The sequence below is a fragment of the Schistocerca americana genome, chromosome 2 (genome assembly GCF_021461395.2).
Source record: "Schistocerca americana isolate TAMUIC-IGC-003095 chromosome 2, iqSchAmer2.1, whole genome shotgun sequence".
Taxonomy (NCBI): Eukaryota; Metazoa; Arthropoda; class Insecta; order Orthoptera; family Acrididae; genus Schistocerca; species Schistocerca americana.
Window position 1 is genome coordinate 385,878,091 of NC_060120.1, and position 24,901 is coordinate 385,902,991.

Below are 24,901 nucleotides of genomic sequence, written 5' to 3' on the forward strand. Positions count from 1 at the left end.
CACTAGGGGTAAGATAGATACTGCCTACAGGAAAATTAAAGAGAGCTTTGGAGATAAGAGAACCACTTGTATGAACATCGAGAGCTCAGATGGAAACCCAGTTCTAAGCAAAGAAGGGAAAGCAGAAAGGTGGAAGGAGTATATAGAGGGTCTATACAAGGGCGATGTACTTGAGGACAATATTATGGAAATGGAAGAGGATGTAGATGAAGATGAAATGGGAGATACGATACTGCGTGAAGAGTTTGACAGAGCACTGAAAGACCTGAGTCGAAACAAGGCCCCCGGAGTAGACAACATTCCATTGGAACTACTGATGGCCTTGGGAGAGCCAGTCCTGACAAAACTCTACCATCTGGTGAGGAAGATGAATGAAACAGGCGAAATACCCTCAGACTTCAAGAAGAATATAATAATTCCAATCCCAAAGAAAGCAAGTATTGACAGATGTGAAAATTACCAAACTATCAGTTTAATAAGTCACAGCTGCAAAATACTAACACGAATTCTTTACAGACGAATGGAAAAACTAGTAGAACCTGACCTCGGGGAAGATCAGTTTGGATTCCGTAGAAATGTTGGAACACGTGAGGCAATACAGACCCTACGACTTACCTCAGAAGCAAGATTAAGGAAGGGCAACCTACGTTTCTAGCATTTGTAGACTTAGAGAAAGCTTTTGACAATGTTAACTGGAATACTCTCTTTCAAATTCTAAAGGTGGCAGGGGTAAAATACAGGGAGCGAAAGGCTATTTACAATTTGTACAGAAACCAGATGGCAGTTATAAGGGTCAAGGGACATGAAAGGGAAGCAGTGGTTGGGAAGGGAGTGAGACAGGGTTGTAGTCTCTCCCCGATGTTATTCAATTTGTATATTGAGCAAGCAGTGAAGGAAACAAAAGAAAAGTTCAGAGTAGGTATTAAAATCCATGGAGAAGAAATAAAAACTTTGAGGTTCGCCGATGACATTGTAATTCTGTCAGAGACAGCAAAGGACTTGGAAGAGCAGTTGAACGGAATGGATACTGTCTTGAAAGGAGGATATAAGATGAAAATCAACAAAAGCAAAACGAGGATAATGGAATGTAGTCGAATAAAAGTCGGGTGACGCTGAGGGAATTAGATTAAGAAATAAGACACTTAAAGTAGTAAAGGAGTTTTGCTATTTGGGGAGCAAAATAACTGATGATGGTTGAAGTAGAGAGGATATAAAATGTAGACTGGCAATGGCAAGGAAAGCGTTTCTGAAGAAGAGAAATTTGTTAACATCGAGTATAGATTTAACTGTAAGGAAATCATTTCTGAAAGTATTTGTATGGAGTGTAGCCATGTACGGAAGTGAAACATGGACGATAAATAGTTTGGACAAGAAGAGAATAGAAGCTTTTGAAATGTGGTGCTACAGAAGAATGCTGAAGATTAGATGGGTAGATCACATAACTAATGAGGAGGTATTGAATAGGATTGGGGAGAAGAGAAGTTTGTGGCACAACTTGACCAGAAGAAGGGATCGGTTGGTAGGCCATGTTCTGAGGCATCAAGGGATCACCAATTTAGTATTGGAGGGCAGCGTGGAGGGTAAAAATCGTAGAGGGAGACCAAGAGATGAATACACTAAGCAGATTCAGAAGGATGTAGGTTGCAGTAGGTACTGGGAGATGAAGAAACTTGCACAGGATAGAGTAGCATGGAGAGATGCATCAAACCAGTCTCAGGACTGAAGACCACAACAACAACATCTTACAACAGTTAAGGTAAGATTGTTTTCCAGAACAGCTACATTCAGAAGTTACTGTTATTTATATCAGGACAAGGAATGTTTGTTAATGTTGTATTATTGTTATTATTATTATAATAAAAAGGAAGTGCCAGTAACATTCAGGAAGGTCTAGAGGGGCTTACTAAAAATCTACCATTTATGAAAAGATCTAAAAAAGGAAACTTGAGTTGAAACCTCTGTGCCTCTGCAGGCTACCACTCTTCTTAGGAAGGTGCTTAGAGGAATACGCTATTTTCATAAGAGTGCAGAATACATTCAACTTTAGCAAGAATGTCACACAATCAAAAGATCATATGTAGATTTCAATATCAAAATGGAAGGAGAAGTGGGAAGTAGCAGACTCATACATATTCAACATCATGATAGACTGAAGGTAGTACTTCCGTCAGTATTTTAAAAAGTGAAGATTTCAGGAAGCAGTTGTTGGAGTCATTAATTTATCTTCTAAGCATGGCAAGGAAGCCCATGAGATAATCTCCACCTTCCTGCATTACCGTTGCGAAAGGATATCCTCCCCCTCTCCAAATTCAGAAGTTGCAACATTGTTGTGTTCATAATTCATTTGATTATTCAGTATTTTGAAAAGTTGAATTATTATAGTAGAAGCATTAGTTACCTTGATGTGTTGTGGGAAGAAAGTTGTATCTGGAATAAGTTGGAATGAAGACACTCAGTACTGCTACAGGTCAGTAACCAATCTTTGACCCGTCGGCTAGAAACATGACTGATAACTTCCTAATCCACACTCCACCGCAAAGTGAATGATTCCTTTTGGACATGATTGATAAGTTGCCATTTTATCACAGTTGGCTTATACTCAAACTAATGGAAGTGTTGGAAGTTGTTTAAGGTAAAATGGTCCACAACCACCTACAGTGAAAATGGTGGAACCTAATTGATTAGGGCATAAAAAAGTACAGTGAAACCCCTATTTTATGTTTTTGTGGGGTTCAGCCTTAAAAACCGGTAAATTGAGAAAAATTCAGAATCAAGGAAAATATTAAAACCCCTAAAATACGAGCAAAAACATATGTAATGGGCATATACGATTAAATATTATAATCATCACCAATTGTATAAAATCTGTACAAGTGAATATAATTATTCCAATCCCAAAGGAAGCAGATGTTGACAGATGTGAAAATTACCAACCTATCAGTTTAAGAAACCACTGCTGCAAAATACTGATATGAATTCTTTACCGACAAATGGAAAAACTGGTCGAAGCTGACCTCAGGGAAGATCAGTTTGGGTTCTGTAGAAATGTTGGAACACGTGAGGCAATACTGACCCTACGACTTATCTTAGAAAATAGATTAAGGAAAGGCAAACCTACATTTCTAGCATTTGTAGACTTAGAGAAACTTTTTGACAATGTTGACTGGACTACTCTCTTTCAAATTCTGAAGTTGGCAGGGGTAAAATGCAGGGAGTGAAAGGCTATTTACAATTTGTACAGAAACCAGATGTTAGTTATAAGAGTCGAGGGGCATGAAAGGGAAGCAGTGGTTGGGAAGGGAGTGAGACAGGCTTGTAGTCTCTCCCCGATGTTATTCAGTCTGTATATTGAGCAAGCAGTAAAGGAAACAAAAGAAAAATTTGGAGTAGGTATTAAAATCCATGGAGAAGAAATAAAAACTTTGAGGTTCGCCGATTATATTGTAATTCTGTCAGAGACAGCAAAGGATTTGGAAGAGCAGTTGAATGGAATGGACAGTATCTTGAAAGGAGGATATAAGGTGAACATCAACAAAAGCAAAGTGAGGATAATTAGTCGAATTAAGTCCGGTGAAGCTGAGGGAATTAGATTAGGAAATGAGACACTTAAAGTAGTAAAAGAGTTTTGCTATTTGGGGAGCAAAATAACTGATGATGGTCAAAGTAGAGAGGATATAGAATGTAGACTGGCAATGGCAAGGAAAGCATTTCTGAAGAAGAGAAATTTGTTAACATCAAGTATAGATTTAAGTGTCAGGAAGTCGTTTCTGAAAGTATGTGTATGGAGTGTAGCCATGTATGGAAGTGAAACATGGACGATAAATAGTTTGGACAAGAAGAGAATAGAAGCTTTCGAAATGTGGTGCTACAGAAGAATGCTGAAGATTAGATGGGTAGATTCCATAACTAATGAGGTACTGAATAGAATTGGGGAGAAGAGAAATTTGTGGCACAACTTGACTAGAAGAAGGGATCGGTTGGTAGGGCATATTCTGAGGCATCAAGGGATCACCAATTTAGTATTGGAGGGCAGCGTGGAGGGTAAAAATTGTAGAGGGAGACCAAGAGATGAATACACTAAACAGATTCAGGAGGATGTAGGTTGCAGTACGTACTGGGAGATGATGAAGCTTGCACAGAATAGAGTAGCATGGAGAGCTGCAGCAAACCAGTCCCTGGACTGAAGACCACAACAACAACAAGTGAAGGAAATTAAATGTACAATACGTGTATAAAACAATTTGCACTAATGAATTTCATCAGTTCTCAAAAAATTACAGCAAATAAAACCTCATCTAAAGAGTGAAATTTATATCTCAGTACAAGGTAATCGAGCATATTTTCCAACATGTTACGACCACAAATTACATATCAAAACACAGGTATCTCAGACATCTTTCCTTTGTGTTCTCTCAGGGGTGGGGAGGGGGGGGGGGGGGGTTGGAATTATGAACATGGTGAATTAAACCAAAAACTGTGAAGTACATTGAAAGGCGTCGTAATCTAATGTGTGGTGGTGTGTGTTTTCCTTCTGTAGCCAATGGCAGCTTAATTGGGTCAAATAGACCTCCAGCCGCATACACACTAAGCTTGAAACATGTTTTTGAAACGTGTTTCTGGCTACTTGATGTGGAAACTGTCTGGAAACATCTTTCAAAACACAGACACTTATCTGTAGCACTGTCGGTACAGATCAAAGGATACAATGTTTCACGCCAGCCACTGCTGCAGGGAGCAAGTGTATGTTTGTGTCACATTGTGTCGTCTGTTATATAGACTTGTTATGTGTTCTATTTTCTCTTGCTGTAATGTTTCTCCGGGGAGGGGGATTGCAGTGGACAAGGCAGCAGACTGTTGAGTTGATATCATTGTACCATGCTGAATATATAAGAACACAGTACTAGAACAGTAATAAAACAAGATGATGTGCAGAAAAATGCTGCTAAATTTGGTAGAATACTGAGAAAATCTGCATAGAAAACAAAATGAGGACATTTGTCATAGCTTGCTCTGTAATGAATCTCCCATTGACAAAACACTAAGACTAACAGCATGTCTGGTTGTAATTGCTTTCCTGAAATTTTTGTTTTTTTATATGGATATGGTGATATCATATATGCCAGAAATTCAAAATTGCTAGATGATATCCAAGTGAAATTATGGAGACTAGAGCTGTCTTCCATACTCAGTTCTGATATGTACCAAGTTTTTCACACCAGTTGTTCTATAGTAATGGTCGGCAACACGTCGATTGCAATCTACTGGTAGATCATCAGTGCTTATTTGGTAGATCGCACGAGTACTGAGAGTACAAAAGAAAAATTGTTCAATGAAATCATCAATTGTTTTCCATAGCAGTAAAAATGCGTTCTTGTTCGACACAAGTTGTTTTGTTTGTTGATAACAGCGTGGAACTGGTACCAACATCTACCTTCAGCCTCTAATATGTTTTGCCGCATTAGTTAAATCATCTGCCATCTGCACACCACTCATTGCTGCAGTGTTTCACTCATCTTTGTGAAATGTGTTCAATACGTGTCAGGAGAAGATGGCGAGTTTTGTGCCGTGTACTATCAATTTCTATGATGTAATAGAGTGTGGAAAGGACATAGGTAGAACTTTTTTGTGCCATCAGTACTCAGCACTGAGCATGCGTAGTTGCATACCTTGTTGATACTTTTCGAGAACGTACTAGTAGTGCAGCGACTTCACGCATAATGAGTTGTGTATCAAAAAAACGTAAAATTTATCATTTTCATTCCAAATGGGAACGCGAGTTTTTCGTAACAGATAGAAATGGCACATGCATTTGTTTATTGTATGACACTAAGATTGCATTTGTGAAAAAGACAAACATCGAGAGACATTTCAAAATTGTGCACCCATGTGTTAACACTAAGTTTCCTGTAAACTCTGAACTGAGAAAAGAGTAAATCAAGAAACTTAAAAATCAATTAAGTGCTCAACAAAGCATGCTCACAAAACCAGTAGACAAAAGTGTTGCTTCTACTCTTGCTTCTTATGTTACAAGTGTTTTGGCGAAAAGGAAGAACCCTTCAAAGATGGTGAATTCATAAAAGAAGGATTTCGAGAAACTGCCATCGAATCCCTTCACCTTTCACCAAGAATGGTCACAAGGAGAGTTGAAAATATGTCTAATGACGTTTTCTCTCAACAGAAAACAGATTTGGATTAGTGCAGTTATTTTTCAGTGCAATTAGATGAGTACATTGATGCAACAGATACTGGTCAGTTGCCAGTTTTTGTAAGGATGGTTTTTAATAACTTTACCATCAAGGAAGAACTTTTGAAAGTAATTTCTTTGAAAGGCCATACAAGAGGAGAAGATATATTTTTTGCCATGAAGCAACTCATTCTATAGATGAAAATACCTGTTCACAAGCTTGTAAGCATTACCATAGATGGAGCCCCAGCCTTGAGAGGTTCTAAAAGTGATTTTATAGCTCTGTGCCAAAGAGATGAAAGTTTTCCACCATATTTAACTTATCACTGTATTTTACATCAGCAGTCTCTGTGTGGAAAGTTTTTAAATTTGAATGAAACTATGAATAATGTTGTAATGATAGTCAACAAAATTAGCTGTCACTCTCTTCAAAGAAGACTTTTCAAAGATTTGGCAAATGAACTAGAACTACAGAATGGAGATTTACTGCTCCACACTGAAGTGCGTTGGCTCAACAAGGGAAAAGTGCTGCAACGTTTCCACAAGCTTTTACCAGCTATCAAACTGATTTTGCAAGAACAAGATGAGGATAGTCTGTCAGCTTGTATTGAAGATCCTCTTTGGCTTATGAATTTTGCATATTAATTGACCTAACACAAAAGCTTAATGAACTGAATTTGAAATTTCAAGGCAATGATGAAGATATTGCTGATATGATATGTGAAGTAAATTCTTTTACTGAAAAATTGTTTCTGTGGGAGTGCCGCCTGAAGAGGGGTGAGTTAAGACATTTTCCAACTCTGAAGACACAAATAGAAGAAAGTGAGATACCTTACAATAGTGAATATCGTGAAATAATGAGCTCCTATTTGAGGGATGAGAATAGAAGCTTTCGAAATGTGGTGCTACAGAAGAATGCTGAAGGTTAGATGGGTAGATCACATAACTAATGAGGTGGTATTAAATAGAATTGGGGAGAAGAGGTGTTTGTGGCACAACTTGACTAGAAGAAGGGATCCGTTGGTAGGACATGTTCTGAGGCATGAAGGGATCACCAATTTAGTACTGGAGGGCAGCGTGGAGGGTAAAAATCGAAGAGGGAGACCAAGAGATGAATACACTAAGCAGATTCAGAAGGATGTAGATTGCAGTAGGTACTGGGAGATGAAGAAGCTTGCACAGGATATAGTAGCATGGAGAGCTGCATCAAACCAGTCTCAGGACTGAAGACCACAACAACAACAACAACAACAACAACAACATTTTGAGGGATGATTTCAGTGATCGGTTTTCAGACTTTAAAAAGATTTCAGTGGTAACCCAGTTTGTATCTTTCCCTTAGGCTAACATTGAACTATTGAAAATGTCTTCTTCCATTGCAAAAGTTTTTGACATAGATAGGGCAGCTCTTGAACTTGAACTAATATCATTAAAAATTATTTGTTTCTCAACAGTGTTGCAGAACCCAAAACCTGTTAGCCTCTAATTCCTCAGGAGAAATACCCTATCTTAGTTAACGTTGGTCTTAGAATAAAGGCCTTGTTTGCTTCTACCTACCTGTGTGAATCACTGATTTCAAGTATGAACTTTATTAAAAATAAACTCGGAACAAGGTTGACTGATGAACATCTGGATTCGATCAAGTGTAACAAGTTATACACCAAATATCAAGGGCATTGTTGACAAAACAGCTACTCAGATTTCACATTAAAAGTTAAATGATTCTTGTGTTATAAATGTAAGAATATACTTGAGAGTATTATGAAATAAAATTATTATGTTTCGAATACATAGTGAAGATTTAAAACTTTTATTTTAGATAGTTGTTTTACAGTACCAGTATCCAAAAATTAAAAATGTAGCTATTGAATTTTTAAAAGTAGATCACTGTTGGTACGGAACAGTAGATCATGAAGGCTTTGTGGTTGCTTACTCCTGTTCTGTAGTGTGTGTTTCCTCATGAAAGGCTACGATTGTATACAGACCAACAAATCAATTTCTTATAACACCTAATCTGATATTATCAACCATTACCAGCTACGATACAAATTCTCCATCAAAATAATATTGTAGTTTTAAAACCAATTACAAAATTCTTTGATAAATGCATACTATGAAACACTGAGAGACGCTTGTGGGCTTCAGGTAACAATTCACAATACATAAAAAAGAATGGACGATGACAGTGTCTCTGATTGCGTTTGCGTGAACCTTCTAGTGTTAATAATGCAGCAGCACATATTACAGTTTCCTCATCTCTAGACATGATGTGGCAGGCAATACAAAAACAGTGCAACAAATAGCTTTGCAAATGATGCAGATACACTGAGAAATATTTACTGTCAGTGTGGACAAAAACAGAGACAAGAAAAAATGTCAGAAACAGATGTGATACTGTAGGAAATAATGTTCCAGGCAGAAACATTATATATATATTCCAACTTAGCTTGTTATCACATTCGTTATGATCATAATACAATATGTTCTGTGACATTTGATGTTGTTAAACATTTCTGTCTGGTTAGAGAACAAAGGATGAAATAAATATGTGGCTGTTTATTTCCTAATGTCTGGTGATTCCCGAGCATGAGCAGAGAACTGCTTACATTCCTGTGAGGTAAATGAGCAGCAATAAAATTCACAATGTTCCTTGTCACAAATACTTTGCTGATTATTTTCAAGTATGTGGTTATTTCAGAGTGTGTGGTTAGGCGGGAACCTAAGAGGACAGCTTAAATTGCAGCAAATGTAATGATGACCAATAAGATTCATATTCTTCCTTGTTACAGATATTTTGCATGTTGTGCAACCACAAACATATTCTGCTAAAGAGTTCTTGCTGCAGCTGAGATTCTCCTGTCACTAGCACATTCGTAAACATTAGCTTGATGCTATTATAGTGATTGAAAAATCAGTAGCCTCATTCCTGATTGCCTTCACAGCGCCACCACATTACGATTATGTCAGTTCCTGAAAAAAATAGTGTGAAATGTTCTTGACCCTTCATCATTGCGTTGTGAAGCTAAACGTTGCAAGTTGTGTTGGCAACGTGAATAGTGGATTACGTCAGCATTTCTTCTCTAATGTCTTCCCTCTCCGCAACAGCGTAAAATATTCCTTTAACTCTGCTAACACCCTCGGTGCGAACCATCTGTCTTTTGTGCTACTTATAACTAATTTAATCATATCAAATGTCAATAGGAAGAAAACAGGACGAAGTGAAGGGAGATGTCGAATAAGAATGTATAATCAAGTAAATCTTACTAGGAAGAAACATAAAAACAGGGAATTTTTAGTGTTGATCTTATTGGTTTTCACAGGGGCCACGGATTTATGGTGTAAATCGTGAAAAACGTAAAAATGGAGAATGTAAAATCGAAGTTACACTGTGTTGTTCTCTGACAACAAATGACTAAAACTCATTTACACTCTTGGAACAAACAACTACTTCAGATTTATACTTGAAATGTTCTAAAGTGAGGTCAGAGACAGCTAGCAGCTGTTGCCATTGCTGCAATGCAACTGTTTGCTGTTTTGTCGTATTAATCACCCATCTATAAAAATCACACCCAAATATTGTAGAACCATTGCATGAAAAATGCTCATAACATCAGGGGATTGAAAAACACTCTCTTGCAGGTAATAAGAAAAGTTTGGAAATATATGTTGAGATAAAATAAAGGATATGCTTTCTCAATACTTCATTACAGCCTCTCCTCATGGCCTGAAATGAGGAATGTCCTGCCCACTATCCTCCCCACCTCTCCCACAGTGGTATTCTGCCACCCACCGAACCTACACAATATCCTCGTCCATCCCTACACAACACCTGCTCCCAACACCTTGCATCTGGCCCATATCTCTGTAATAGATCTAAATGCATGACTTTCCCCATACATCCTCCCACCATCACCTACTACAGTTCGGTCGCAAGCATCACGTATCCCATCATTTTACATGAGCATGAAAACCAACAAGCTGTCTGTCCACATGAACGGCAACCAGCAAACTGGCAAAGAAACAGATGGACCACCCAATTGCTGAACATGCTGCCCAACACAGTGTTCTTCATTTTAATGAGTGCTTCACTTCCTGTGCCATCTGGAGCCTCCCTACCAACACCAGGTTCTCTGAATTGCACAGACAGGAATATTCCCTGCAATAAATTCTATGTTCGTGTAGCCCTCCTGGACTCGACCTCTGTTAGTCTTGTTCTTCACCCACCTGTCCCCTTCCCTGTTCCCAGTCTACAGCCCTTCTAGTCCACAAGGACACCCACAGTCTTATTACTTTTCTCTTTTGCCACCACTCCTCCACCCCCACCCCCGCATCCTCAATCTAACCTCCCGACTGCACGTAACTATCTTACCCTCTCTCCATCTCATACCTGTATGCTTCCACAAGCAGCACTTTACCGTCCCCAACCCGTACCCTGTTCTCCCTCCCAATTCGCCTCCTTATCCCTGCCACCCAGACTGCTTCTCCTCAGTGGCAGCTCACACTCGCTTCCATTGGTGGGACCCAGATAAAAAGTTAGTAAACTTTATAATGGAATTGTTCTGAAGTTTTCATTAGATAAACTTAATTTATGTCATACTGAATAAACGTATTCTAAAGATAGTAAATATGGTAAATGTCCTGTATTGTGTAACTGGGGTAGGAAGCATGTAACTTCTTCCCCAATGGGAATGCCACAGAGAGCCAATATAGGGGCCCTCCTGGCCTTTGCCAAATGGCCAAGAACAAAAGCTCTGGGAAAAACCTTTACTAGAAATGGTTTCATGCACATTTTACCCAACTGGCACCTCTATCCCAATATGATACTCACACAGTAGTTTGCATGTCTGTTCTTTTGACTGGCAAACATATTGATTACTCTGTTGCTGATGTTTGGAATTTCACTGATTTCCTCCTAATGGATGGAAAAAACCACCAGTGATTTCAGCCTTTCGTGACCCAAACTGTTCCTGAGGAAGGTTTTAATTATTTTTAAAGTACTGAAACTGCGCTCTGCTTATGCTGTTGAAACAGATGTAGTTAGTGCAATTTGCAATGTTTTGTAGACTTCAGTGAACAATAGTTCAAAGGAATGTTTCAGAAGAAAGGTGAACGGCTCACAAACCGATGTAATGTCATTAAACATATCACTGGAATAAATAACTGACAGTTAAATTTTCAATTTATCATAGAAAATAAAGGGATTGTAACTTAATGAAAAATTATTGACTAAAGTGGCTGGGAAATGTTCTTTGAAAGAAGTGAACATTTTTGGAGCAATAATTTCGAAGCTGCTGAGTACATGAGAGTTTTGGAATCTTCCTTTCAGATGATTGGTCACACTGCCACAAACTTCTTTGGAATCTACTGTCAGATTAGGTACATTGCTATATTCGCAACATTTTCTTCAAGGAGCAAAACATTCATCTTCAGAAACTCTATACTTTTCAATGTTCTCTTGTATTTCAGAAACCGCTGACTCAAAACGACATAATGCATTGGATGTAGTCATGGCATTTATAGTCTGCATCTGAACAGTGTTGTACACAATATCAACGTTTCGTAAGCTTGTAGAAAAAATATAGACGGAACAAAAAGTTTGGATTGTGAAGTAAATTTCTTATAGCAATTGCTTCTCTTATGGTAATAGAATCCCAAGAATCTTCTTCTTCAGTCTTATCAAAACATTCCAGTAAGCGTAATTTGTTTCCTTGGACATTAGTTACTAAGTGACGCTGGAAGTTCAAACTAGTTGAAGAGACTGAAGGAATTCTCTTGTCACATAGTGTTCATAACAAATCACTTCGCTTAAGCCATGAGGAGAAAAACATTGTCAATCCATAAATATAGGTGAACAACCACCTAACAGGTTTTATGTTTTTACTAAAAGCATTCAAAATATCGAAATTCGTTCGTTGTGCATGACAGTGGACATACTTCACATCAAAGTCTATATAAACTGCCACGACTGCTGCACATTACTGCTACACCATCACATGCATGGGCAATGAGTTTTTCTAGAACATTGAAAGGTTCCAGACTTCCTTGAAGAACCTCACCAAGCCCGCATGCTGTCCAATCATTAACATTTTCAAACGAAAGGAATCTTTCAACAGATTTCTTTCCCTTAATATTCTGCAGTGTAATGAGAAATTTACTTTCACATGTAATATCTGTTGTTTCCTCTGCCTGCAGAGAAACAAAAGTTGCAGCATTAGTGTCTTTATCAGTTCTTCAATGTGAACTTGATACATACAGTCTAAAACTTCATTTTGTATCCTGTGTGACATATACTTACATACAGAGATACTAGAACTGCTTCAGGGGTCATCTAACACACTGTCAAGATTTCCTAGAAGAGATAAAACATCTAAAAAATTGCCAGGGTATGCTGATTTCCACTTTTCATAGGAGTTCCACAAAACATTAAGTGCTCTACTATTCTGTTTAATGTGTGTCTATTCTTCATAAGTAATTCATTATGTTTCTGAATTGGCATTTTATACACGGAATCAATCTGATCAGCAATGTCTTATGCCAAACATTTTGTACTTACAAACATTTTATAAATGTTGTCCACTTTCTTTGTTTCTTAATTCGTTCACTTAAATGCTTAGATCCTTATAGCCGACTGTTGTCCACAATCCTAGATCACCAAATAACACACAATAGAAACAAAATAATTTTTGTTTCTCTTCACTCACGTTAACCAAAACTTTTTACAGAATCATGTGTTGCAGAAAGTTCACTTCTTAAACCATTGAGTTGAGGCATCAAGAAATCTGTTGGTTGATATGAACCTAACCACTTGATTTCCAGCTTCTCTCCCATTCTTCCATACTTAATAAATGAAAGGGCTTTTTAAGCAAATTTGATGGGGGTGGGAGGGGGGAATGAATGCAGTAAAGCATGTGACAACAGCTACAGCTGGGTGGTGAGGGGCCAAGGTGGCTGCCTCCAAACATCATGAAGACTTTTGGACAGGTGGTATGGGTAGGAGAGTGGGAGCGCAGTGGGGTTTGCTGCGGCTTGGGAAAAGAGTGGTGTGGGTGAGGTGATCTGTCCACCGGACCCACTGGAGCTGATCCTAGCTGCACTAGAGCAAGGACTGAGGTGAGGTGGAGAAAGGTAAGCAGCTGGTCACATCACAGCAACTGCAGTTTTAGGAGCTGGGGGTGTGGGGGGATGAGGACCGTCTGCCACTGGCCCCACGTCATGGCTGGGGTGTGGGGAAAGAGGGGTACATATGCAGTGGCCCATCCACCAGGGCCCGTGCTTGCTGCCTGGCAGCTATGCTCTGGCAAGGGGTAAGGAGGAGAAGGGAAAACCAGTTGGTCACATCACTGTCTCTGCAGGCTAGGAGTGTGGGGGATTACAGGGCTAGGGCCACCTGCTAATGGCCCTCGGCTTTTGATGTTTTGATGCATAGGATGTGGAAAGAAAAACTGGTTCATCACTGCAGAATGATACACTTTGTGTGTGTCTGCAACAGAGATAAGTGGGCCTGATTATGTGAGATTTCTGTCAGTTATACTAAGCCACAATCGTATCATATGCGAACTGTTTGATTTAAAACTGGAGAAAATATATCACAAATTTTTTGGTGGGGACAGCTCCTGCTGTCCCTTTAGAATGTGCCATTCCTGCTTCTCCCATCATGTGCAGTTACTCGCAGTCTGGTCGTGGCAGCCAGAGACAGTGGTCATGTGTGCCTGTCTGTGGCTAAACATTTCTGCTGCATGGCGAATGACAATCATCCTTTTCATAGCATTGTCATTACATATTTTAATTCATAGATGCATCTCGTAACTGCAACTTACAGAAGAGGTATAGACTCCAAGCCTTCAAAGAGTGCTATCATCATCCACATCTCCTGTTTCACTGTCATTTTCACTGTCTTCACTTTTTTAATTGAAGCCATGTCTCCGGAACTGTTTTCTTCGTTGCTAGAGTGAATGAACAAACCACATCTCTTCTTTTATAAATCATTACAGGTTTAATCTGCCTAGCAGATCAGATGATGCACTGCAAGGAGCGTTTTGTCAACTTTCGTCAACATTGGTATGAATGATATACGTTATGTAAAGATGAGCTTCATCAGTGTATTCCAGTTTATTATACTATACATGAAAGTCTGTTATCCAGTGTTTGCAGAGTGATATGGTGGAGTGGTTAAGAGATGAGGCTTTTAAGGTTTTAGACACCTCTTTGCCCCAAATGTATGGCTTTGCTGATTTAGGTTTCCTTGTATTCCTTAAACAACTAGAAGCCAGGGGCAGCTGTCTTCATTTCCAATCTAAGCTTATACTGAATGCCTGATGACCTCATTGTTACTTTGATGTATGTTGTAGCAAGCATAGATGACAGTACTACAGTTTTACTTCTGGAAGAGTCAGAGTAGTTACTACAGCACACATAAAATATTAGTTCAGATCAGTAAAACTCGTTAATATTGAACGCTAATGTAAGCAGTCCATCTCCACATGAATGACAATATACACTCCTGGAAATGGAAGAAATAACACATTGACACCGGTGTGTCAGACCCACCATACTTGCTCCGGACACTGCGAGAGGGCTGTACAAGCAGTGATCACACGCACGGCACAGCGGACACACCAGGAACCGCGGTGTTGGCCGTCGAATGGCGCTAGCTGCGCAGCATTTGTGCACCGACGCCGTCAGTGTCAGCCAGTTTGCTGTGGCATACGGAGCTCCATCGCAGTCTTTAACACTGGTAGCATGCCGCGACAGTGTGGACGTGAACCGTATGTGCAGTTGACAGACTTTGAGCGAGGGCGTATAGTGGGCATGCGGGAGGCCGGGTGGACGTACCGCCAAATTGCTCAACACGTGGGGCGTGAGGTCTCCACAGTACATCGATGTTGTCGCCAGTGGTCGGCGGAAGGTGCACGTGCCCGTCGACCTGGGACCGGACCGCAGCGACGCACGGATGCACGCCAAGACCGTAGGATCCTACGCAGTGCCGTAGGGGACCGCACCGCCACTTCCCAGCAAATTAGGGACACTGTTGCTCCTGGGGTATTGGCGAGGACCATTCGCAACCGTCTCCATGAAGCTGGGCTACGGTCCCGCACACCGTTAGGCCGTCTTCCGCTCACGCCCCAACATTGTGCAGCCCGCCTCCAGTGGTGTCGCGACAGGCGTGAATGGAGGAACGAATGGAGACGTGTCGTCTTCAGCGATGAGAGTCGCTTCTGCCTTGGTGCCAATGATGGTCGTATGCATGTTTGGCGCCGTGCAGGTGAGAGCCACAATCAGGACTGCATACGACCGAGGCACACAGGGCCAACACCCGGCATAATGGTGTGGGGACCGATCTCCTACACTGGCCGTACACCACTGGTGATCGTCGAGGGGACACTGAATAGTGCACGGTACATCCAAACCGTCATCGAACCCATCGTTCTACCATTCCTAGACCGGCAAGGGAACTTGCTGTTCCCACAGGACAATGCACGTCCGCATGTATCCCGTGCCACCCAACGTGCTCTAGAAGGTGTAAGTCAACTACCCTGGCCAGCATGATCTCCGGATCTGCCCCCCCATTGAGCATGTTTGGGACTGGATGAAGCGTCGTCTCACGCGGTCTGCACGTCCAGCACGAACGCTGGTCCAACTGAGGCGCCAGGTGGAAATGGCATGGCAAGCCGTTCCACAGTACTACATCCAGCATCTCTACGATCGTCTCCATGGGAGAATAGCAGCCTGCATTGCTGCGAAAGGTGGATATACACTGTACTAGTGCTGACATTGTGCATGCTCTGTTGCCTGTGTCTATGTGCCTGTGGTTCTGTCAGTGTGATCGTGTGATGTATCTGACCCCTGGAATGTGTCAATAAAGTTTCCCCTTCCTGGGACAATGAATTCACGGTGTTCTTATTTCAATTTCCAGGAGTGTATATTTATGGTAACGTTGCAGAACATAGCAACTATGTATTACTTCTAGTAGTGCTGGATGACAGTCACATATCACCGTTCATTTAACTATAAACTTCATTACTCAGTTCTGACTAATGATATTAACTAGAGCTGTGACATAAGTAGACTTCCAGCAGTGGCACTGCTCAGAACCTCTTGATGATGTGTCTCGGCTGACGTCTCTGATTCGTGGCTGTGTCTGACGGTAGCTGCCTATTGCTTGTGGCTCCATCGAGGGTTACTAACTTTAACCTCGGATGGCGCCACATTTCTGCTTCCCAGTCCCCACCTACAAACTGTAGTTGTGTAGTGCTGGTTCACTTGATGACGACAGGGTGGAGAGAGGGAGGACTGAACTTCAGACATCGACGAGGAGACAGGGACTTAAGTGATTGCCAATAGCAGCTCCCTGTCTGCACCCTGGTATCCACCTTGCAAGTGACCAGTAACACCACCCGAAAAACCGGCCTCAGAGTGCACACTCACATTCAGGGACTAGATGCTGTGGTGTGTAGGTGTTGCAGCCCAGGGGAACCTTGAAAGACATAAGACGAATGACCCAACGCTTGAGTTATAACACTGTTTCTTGCCATAAACTCGCATCCTGTCGAACAAACTCTTTTCGCAATGGCTGCAGAAGATGCAGTATGGTAAGATGATGACAATTAAACATTCAAATGAATCATTCAGTGTCACCGTTATGAGCCCCAGAACTTTGAAAATTGTTGGACGTGATCTGTGGTCTGCTGTCCAAGACGAGGATCTCGAGAAGGCATTTGACACAAAAAGTAGAGGACAAAGCCGAGACAGTACTAGCAAATGTGGTGGATGTCATGAGGATCACAAAGGAAAATTTACTGTGCACGTCTACCACCAACCACCGTCATGTGTTCCAGAATGGAGCCGCAAAATCAATGTGTGTGCATTGCCAACATGGCCACTGAAAAAAGTATTGCAGCGGAGCGGAGTGGCTCCACACAAACAATACTACAACAGTTCATTTGTTGAATTTGGGCAGGTTGCCCTACCAATTATAATGACATTGGGCAGGTTGCTTTGTGCAGACTATGCCCCAATGACCTTGATGCAACAGTGACAAAACTTCCAGTTGGTGGGAATGAAGAATCTCAGCCTGTGCATTGTCATTCTCAGTATGCAGCAGTAGAGCACCTGACTACATGGATATGGCAAGACAATGCGAATAATAGCGATGTGCCACCGGGTGGGCAACTTCTTTCAAACTACATGCCCACCCATGGCATATGTATTGCAAAACTATCTCAAGAGCTGGGATGGAAGCAGTTGCTACAATAATATATCTTAGGTATCAATTTGATAACATGATCCGCAGCCTGCAGGCTTTCTCGGTGTGTTCCAGCTATGAAATTTTCTTGGGTTATCAACCGAGTGACATCATCACCTTGTTGCAACGTTTCAATGGATTTGATGGCTACGGAATCCATTGAAATGTTGCGACAAAATGATGGTGCCACTCTGCTGATAACCCGAAGATTTCGCTTGAAGATAATGGGTATGGTATTCATTGAATAGTTGTGACAAGATAATGATGCCACTCAGCTGATAACCCGAGAAGATTTCATAGATGATTCCTCAGACAAATCAAACATCATGTTAGGACCGACCGGTAACAAAGATGACAAGTCTGCATTTGAATGTTGTGCAGTGGGCATGTACAGCAAATTGTACTGATAATTAGAGTAAAAGAGCCCAGTGTTACAAATTTTGCACTGTCCACAGTGAGACAGGATTGAGCAAAGCTGTTAAAGGCCAGTGATCTGTAATCAAATAGAACCTTCAACCATACAAATATTGATGGAACTTGGTAACACCATAGATAGTGGTGAGTGCCTGTTTTTCAAGTTGATTGTAATTGCACTGTGCGTTGTTGAACATTTTCAAGGCAAATGCAGTGTACATGTCAGATGAACCAGTTCTGTGGGAGAAACATTTCCAGCCCTGTAAGAAGCTGCATCCATAGCTAAACCAACAGGCTTCACTGGATCAAAATGAATCGGGCAAAAATGACTTCCGGCTGTTAACTGCTGAAATGTGTCCCGACATTCTTCGAACCACACAAAGAGAACACCTTTCAGGTGCAACTGATTCAGTGGAGCACTAATTTGCACAGCATTTGCAGTAAACTTGATGTAATATCTTAATTTCTTCGTGATGTTTCCTTTATGTTACAGGGTCCAGCAGTTCTTTAATTGCAGACAAGTGCTAATGAGCTGTATGAATTCTCTGTGCATTAACACTTTATGTGACAACTAAGAACAACATTGGGCCCAGGAAACCTGCCATTTATGATGTTTTTTAAAGTGTTCTTGGCAGATGTGTAACTGATGTATCTTCATGCTAAAAAAGGGCCAAGCTTCAAGATTTATTTTTCATATTTACACAAGTTCTTTGATAGATTACAAATTTTAAAATATGATGTCAGAAAGTATAATCATTTTCCCAAGAAAAAATTTCATGCTCACTTGACAAACGTGACATATTTGTAGTAGAATTATAGGAAAATGTGAAACATATAGAGACATGCACAACATTATGTCAGTGTCAACATATGGCTCAGCTCACAACAGCAGCTGTTATGTTCGTTAATGTTTCTTTCGAAATACGTCTAGAAATTAACAGAAGGCAATACCAGTCAGAGCTTAAGTCACAAGATGGCCATACATGTTCTCATATGAAATGATTCCAATTTTCAAATGATAGGTGGCCTGCATGTCTTAGAAAATTGCAACCCTGTACTCGGGTGCCGTCTTTTTAATACAGTGTTGCAACCCGACCTCTGCTCGGGACTTGGTCCCCAAAGTGTAAATCATATGTCGTAATTATTCAAGTTCTTTGTGGAAGGAGTGCTTTCTTTGGTTAACCTTTAAGCCATCCTCAGTGGGTGCTTTTGAAACACTCTAAATTTGCAAATGTTCAGCAGGAATAAGATCCACGTCAAACATATCATCCAGATAGTTGGTACAGGAAAGGACTTTTGCTATTAATTGTTCCAGGAAATGTTGAAAAATAGCAGCATCTGAAGCACTTCTGAATAGTAGCCATTGGAAATGGAACAATCCGAGGTGACTATTGATCATCAAATACCACTTGGACAGCTCATCCAGCGGTAACTGTAAATATGCCTCACATAAATCAGTCTTCGAAAAGAATCTGCCCTGTCCCAAATATGTCCATTAATTCGTGTGGCCATGGGAGAGGAAATGAATCCACAACAGTTTGAGGGTTTACCACAACTCTGAAATCAGCACACAGGCATAAACCTCCTGACGGCTTTTTAAGTATAACGTAAGGGGTTGTCCACTGGCTTGCAGGAACAGGTTATATCACCCCATTGTCTTGTTACAGTTCCTGAGCAATCTGTTCACATATAGCACAGTGGCAGGCTTGTAGGAAATAGATGGAGCCTCAAAATCAACTTCAGTTGTATTTACAGTACTTAAAAACTACAACTGACAGAACTGTTTTCAGATCCGAACTTTGTCCGCAAGAACACTTGAACGTGCAGTGCTTTGTTAGCACTTGAAGTTCAGCAATCCACTGTTTTAATGACTGTTCTGGGTGCTTCTTCAGACAAAAACATTCAAATCTTGCCACAGTGACATGAATCTGTGCCTCGTAATGCTCATCGATTTTTCTAAAGGGTTCCTTATAATAAATGTCTTCAGACAAGAGTTGGGGAATATCTATAAACACAACATAATTATGCCGTACCTTTAACATGTGTGCAGTGATGTGGGCTTCCACTTGAGTGCAATATTTAGATCAGTCTTCTCTGTTGCTGTCAAACTGTCAAAATTTAGGCTCACTAACCAATTGTGGTACTGCTTCTTGCCACAGTAACTTGGTCATTTGTTGGACACGGAGCAGCACTCGTACTACAATCTTTAACTATAAACTTTGGTACACAGTTCTGCCTAGTGATACTAGCTCAGTGCCAGATCTGAGCTATCATGATGCTGCTGTTGTAGTTGGCTATCACAGAGTGAGGTGAGCGGTGTTGTGCTCTAACGTTAATAGACTTCTAGCAGTAGCAGCGTACATAATCTCTTGAGGACACTTCTTAGATGACATTGTTGCTGGGTTTGACAGTGACTGTCTTTAGCTTATGGTTCCTTGATGAGAAATCAGCTGGGACCTAACTCATCGGATGACGTTTGTCAGTTATATTGACAGTAATTTCGAACCTTACTTTCATTTGTGTGGAACTAGCTCCACACCACAGGTGTTTTGATCAGTGTATTTAGATATTTCTGGTCACTTATTACAGTGTCTGACGGTGGAAATAATTTTAGATTTGGTTTTAGTAAACCATATCAAGTTACATAGTGGTTTCCTAAAAGCAAAAAAGCATTTATGTCCATTGTGCATACAAGTAATTCAGTATTCTTTTCCAGGTATTTCTTTAAGACGGAGTGTGAAGATCTGGACATGAAAGTCATTCAGGAGGAAATCATGGATGATAATGACATCCTTCCATTGTGGGAAGGGAAAGTGATGGCTCAGGTGAAGCCAGTAGAGTGAGCCATGTGACAAATTAAGGCATGGAAGGCTGTTTTTCTCTGTGTTTTGGGGATTTTTATCATCATCACATGTATACATTGCTGTCATTCATTTGACTTGCAGCCAACAGGTTACTGACTTATACATATTATGTGATCTCATCTTCCTTTGTTTTAACAATATGTTGCAGTGTGTATCATTTGTACCATAAGTGAAATACCAAATAGTACAATATTACTTTTGATTCAGACATGAGCCTTCATTGCCTTAATATTGGCCCATTGTCCTTTGTGTTCCATGTGGACTTATCGTGTGAAGCTTGTGCCTTGTCATTAAGTACTTTATGTATAAAAAAGAAGTTAGTGTTCCTGTAATAATATGAGCTAAAAAATAATTTTTGAAAATTATGGATTGCAAAGAGACAGTTGTGATGTGTAGTGTTTTGTTGATGCTTTGAATGTGTGCTTATTTTATGGTGTACCAGATGGAAAGGCCATTGTGTCCCAAGAACATTTTATGAATGGGCCATATTGAAGAGTGTGTAAACATGTACTGGGACATTAGTCTCTCTTAACTTCGTTTTGGCTGACTGGCAGCTTCTGTTTGAAGAAAAGCACACAAATTAAGAATGTTGTGTGAAACGTTGTAATTATTTCTATATCATATAGGTATAAGAATTTAAAATACCTCATACTGTTTGCACGTTGAAGTATTTGTGCAACTGTTTTTTTTTTTTTTTTTTTAATTATTGTTACATTACTGTACCCTTCCTTCAAACCTGAACATTCTTGTACTACTTCAGTTACAGTTTGGATGCTGATTTTAACACTTGTTTTCCAGGCCTACACTTCATTTATTCGTTTTGATTTGGAGAATTTATTAGAAAATATTCAGTTGATTTCAATACCTTCTGTTGGTAAATCTGTGGCACAGTGTATATTCCTAAGCCTGATCCATTTATTAAGGTCTCTTGACAAAAAAGTGCGGCACTAACATTTGTCTAAAGTTGAAATTAAGAAAATTATAGTAAACAGGCTATCAAAAGGCGTCACTGACTCTATTTTTATGCCACACGTCATTACTACCGTTAAGTTTTGAAGCAGTGCACCTTTGAGAATTATATTAATGAATATAACAGGACATTTGAGATAGTTGTAGACAGCTATTTTTTTAAATGAAATAAATTTTATACTTTGATACATTTGTTGAGTGTGGTAGGTGGTCAAGAGATCAGCAGATGCAGTTCATTTCATTGTATATTCATCAAGACATAGTAAATATTGCAGTTTGCTCTTATGATGTTTCTCAGACTTCGAGAACAAATGTTAGTGCATTGAGATGTACATTCTGGTGTTAATAACTGTCAGAAATTTGCTCACTGTTGTACTTAAGTATGTACTGTCTGTCTGAATGAGCTGGTCTGCGAAACATATGAAATTACTATTCCATGACACTGAATTTTTTTAATGTGTTTTTAAAAAAATGCTATATTTAACAGAAATTTTGATTAAAGCATTTAAATGTGAATGGAGTGCATTCCATGCACGAAGCAAAGTGTATTGCATATTGCAATAAGTAAGAGCTGATGTGTACATTTAATAGAATATCTGTTCATGAAGTTCTCAGTAATTTATTCATGGTGCAAAAGTTAATACTGTCTAAAAGCTTAATACATGAGTTTCGTATACTGCTGGAATCCATCAGATGTAGTTTGCAGCAGTAAAAGATGTTTCCATTAACATTTTACTACTTCTAAATATGTTTCTTTCTGACACAATAAAGACACCTCCAGGTGAGTCAGTATAATGGCAGTAGACATCAAAAGAAAAAAAAATTCACTAATATTTCAAGACTGGAACTGCACTGAAGTAGAATTGATGAAATACAAATTTGTGTACAAATAAAGACACTCCCTCCATGGTAACACTGCATTAGCAATTATGTTTCTCAATAACTTCCCTTTTTTATCATATTGTTGTATTTATGATTTTGAAGAGTGACATTGCAGAAGCACAGGCTGTTAATTATGCTTATATTAGCAAATCCAGGTGTCTGAAACCTTCAAAGCTAGTGTTAAATATTGAAAATGTTTTCAGAAACATTACTGTATGTTGTGCTGTTGATTTCTCAAAATATTGAAAGCAAGCCATCTTCTGAAAGTGAAAGTTAGTTGGATTCCTTTCTCATGGTGCAAATGTTTTACTGCCAGAAAATTCGAAAATAACTGCTATCACTAAACCAATTAAGATATGAAGACACACTTGCAACTACACTTGGAACATATTTGCCACCTCCATCTGATAAGTGCATTTTTTCAGGAACAATTTTTTAAGTTATTAGTCTCATTATCGATTTATCAGGGAGTGGCCCACTGACAAGTTAGATACTTCGCTTTTACAACATTCACTATTTATGAACAGTTTAGCCACGGTGGCCGAGTGGTTCTAGGCGCTTCAGTCCGGAACTGCGCAGCTGCTGCAGTCGCAGGTTCGAATCCTGCCTCGGACATGGATGTGTGTGATGTCCTTAGTTATCTTTAAGTAGTTCTAAGTTCTAGGGGACTGATGACCTCAGATGTTAAGCCCCATAGTGCTCAGAGCCATTTTTTTGAACAGTTTACGACAACAAAGGTATCGGATCTGGTTTCTGGAAGAGGAGAGCCTTTACATTTCAGTACCAATAACAATGATTCTCCTTTGTAAGGAAAAGAAAGATTGCTACTTAGCATAAAGATGACACTTTAAGTTGCAGATAGGCACGATTAGAAAGACACTTACACATATAGATTTCAACCACAGCCTTCTTCAGAAAAGTAAAAAGAAACACATACACAGTCATTCATACAAGCAGCGACACCTCACGCACACGACTGCCATCTGTGTCAGCATGGCCCAACTTTTTGAAACGTAATTTATTGTAAAAAATTTGAGTTTAGTCATCTGTAACAGTGTATTTCCTGTCGCTTACATTATCATGGTTGTGTAAGTGTCTTTTTCATTGTGCCTGTCTGCAACATAACGTGTCATCTTTACGGTAAGCAGCAATCTATCTTTTCCTTACATTGTTGACATTCCAACCCGGAGTTCCCATTGTTTGAATACTTCTCCTTTGTATGACGTGTACAAGTTGTGTGTGTGTGTGTGCCGTGTAGGGTCCCCACAAGGGAGCAGAAGTGCCGCAACATGATGTGGCATGGGCTCGACTAATGTCTGAAGTATTGCTTGAGCGAATTAGAGTATGAGGGGGTGGAGATCTCTTCCGAACAGCACATTGCAAGGCGTCCTTGATATGCTCAATAATGTTAATGTCTGGGGAGGTTGGTGGCCAGAGGAAGTGTTAACGCCGGCCGCGATGGCCGTGCGGTTGTAGGCGCTACAGTCCGGAACCGCGGGGCCGCTACGGTCGCAGGTTCGAATCGTGCCTCGGGCATGGATGTGTGTGATGTCCTTAGGTTAGTTAGGTTTAAGTAGTTCTAAGTTCTAGGGGACTGATGACCACAGCAGTTAAGTCCCATAGTGCTCAGAGCCATTTGAACCATTTTTTTGAAGTGTTAACTGAGAAGAGTGTTCGTGGAGCTACTCTGTAGTAATTCTGAACATATGGGCATTGCATTGTCCTGCTGGAGTTGCTCAAGTCCATTGTAATCCAAGATGGGCATGAATGGATGGAGGTGATCAGACAGGATGCTTACATATGTGTCACTCGTCAGTCATATCTAGATGTATCAGAGGTACCATATCATTCCAGCTGCACATGCCCCACAACATTACTGTGTCTCCACCAGATTGAACAGCCTCCTGCTGACACACAGGGTCCACGGATTCATGAGGTTGTCTCCATACCTGTAAACGTCCATCCGCTTGATACAATCTGAAACGAGACTCGTCTGACCCGGCAACATGTTTCCAGTCATCAACAGTCCAGTGTTGGTGGTGATGGGCACAGGGTAACGCGTAAAGCTTTGTGCCGTGCAGTCATCAAGTATACACGAGCTGGCCTTTGCCTCCAAAAGCCCGTATCAATGATGTTTTGTTGAACATTCGCATACTGACACTTGTTGATGGCCCCGCATTAAAATCTGCAGCAATTTGTGGAAGGGATGCATTTCTGTCATATTGAATGATTCTCTTCAGTCGTCATTGGTCCTGTTCTTGCAGGTTCTTTTTCTGGCTGCAGCGATGTTGGAGATTTGATGTTTTACCAGATTCCTGATATTCACGGTACACTCGTTAAATGGTC

At 40.2% G+C, this 24,901-nt stretch overlaps 1 protein-coding gene across 3 annotated transcripts in view; it reads left to right on the plus strand.

Annotated features, from left to right (window-relative positions):
- LOC124594750 (axin) overlaps positions 1 to 22,586 on the plus strand; it is a 285,091-nt gene extending 262,505 nt beyond the window's left edge. For all 3 annotated transcript variants that reach the window (XM_047133132.1, XM_047133133.1, XM_047133134.1), the window contains one exon: positions 20,557 to 22,586. In XM_047133132.1, the coding sequence (XP_046989088.1) occupies positions 20,557 to 20,683 (127 nt within the window). In that variant the 3' untranslated portion in view covers positions 20,684 to 22,586. The remainder of the gene's footprint in view (positions 1 to 20,556) is intronic.
- The last annotated feature ends 2,315 nt before the right edge of the window (positions 22,587 to 24,901 follow it).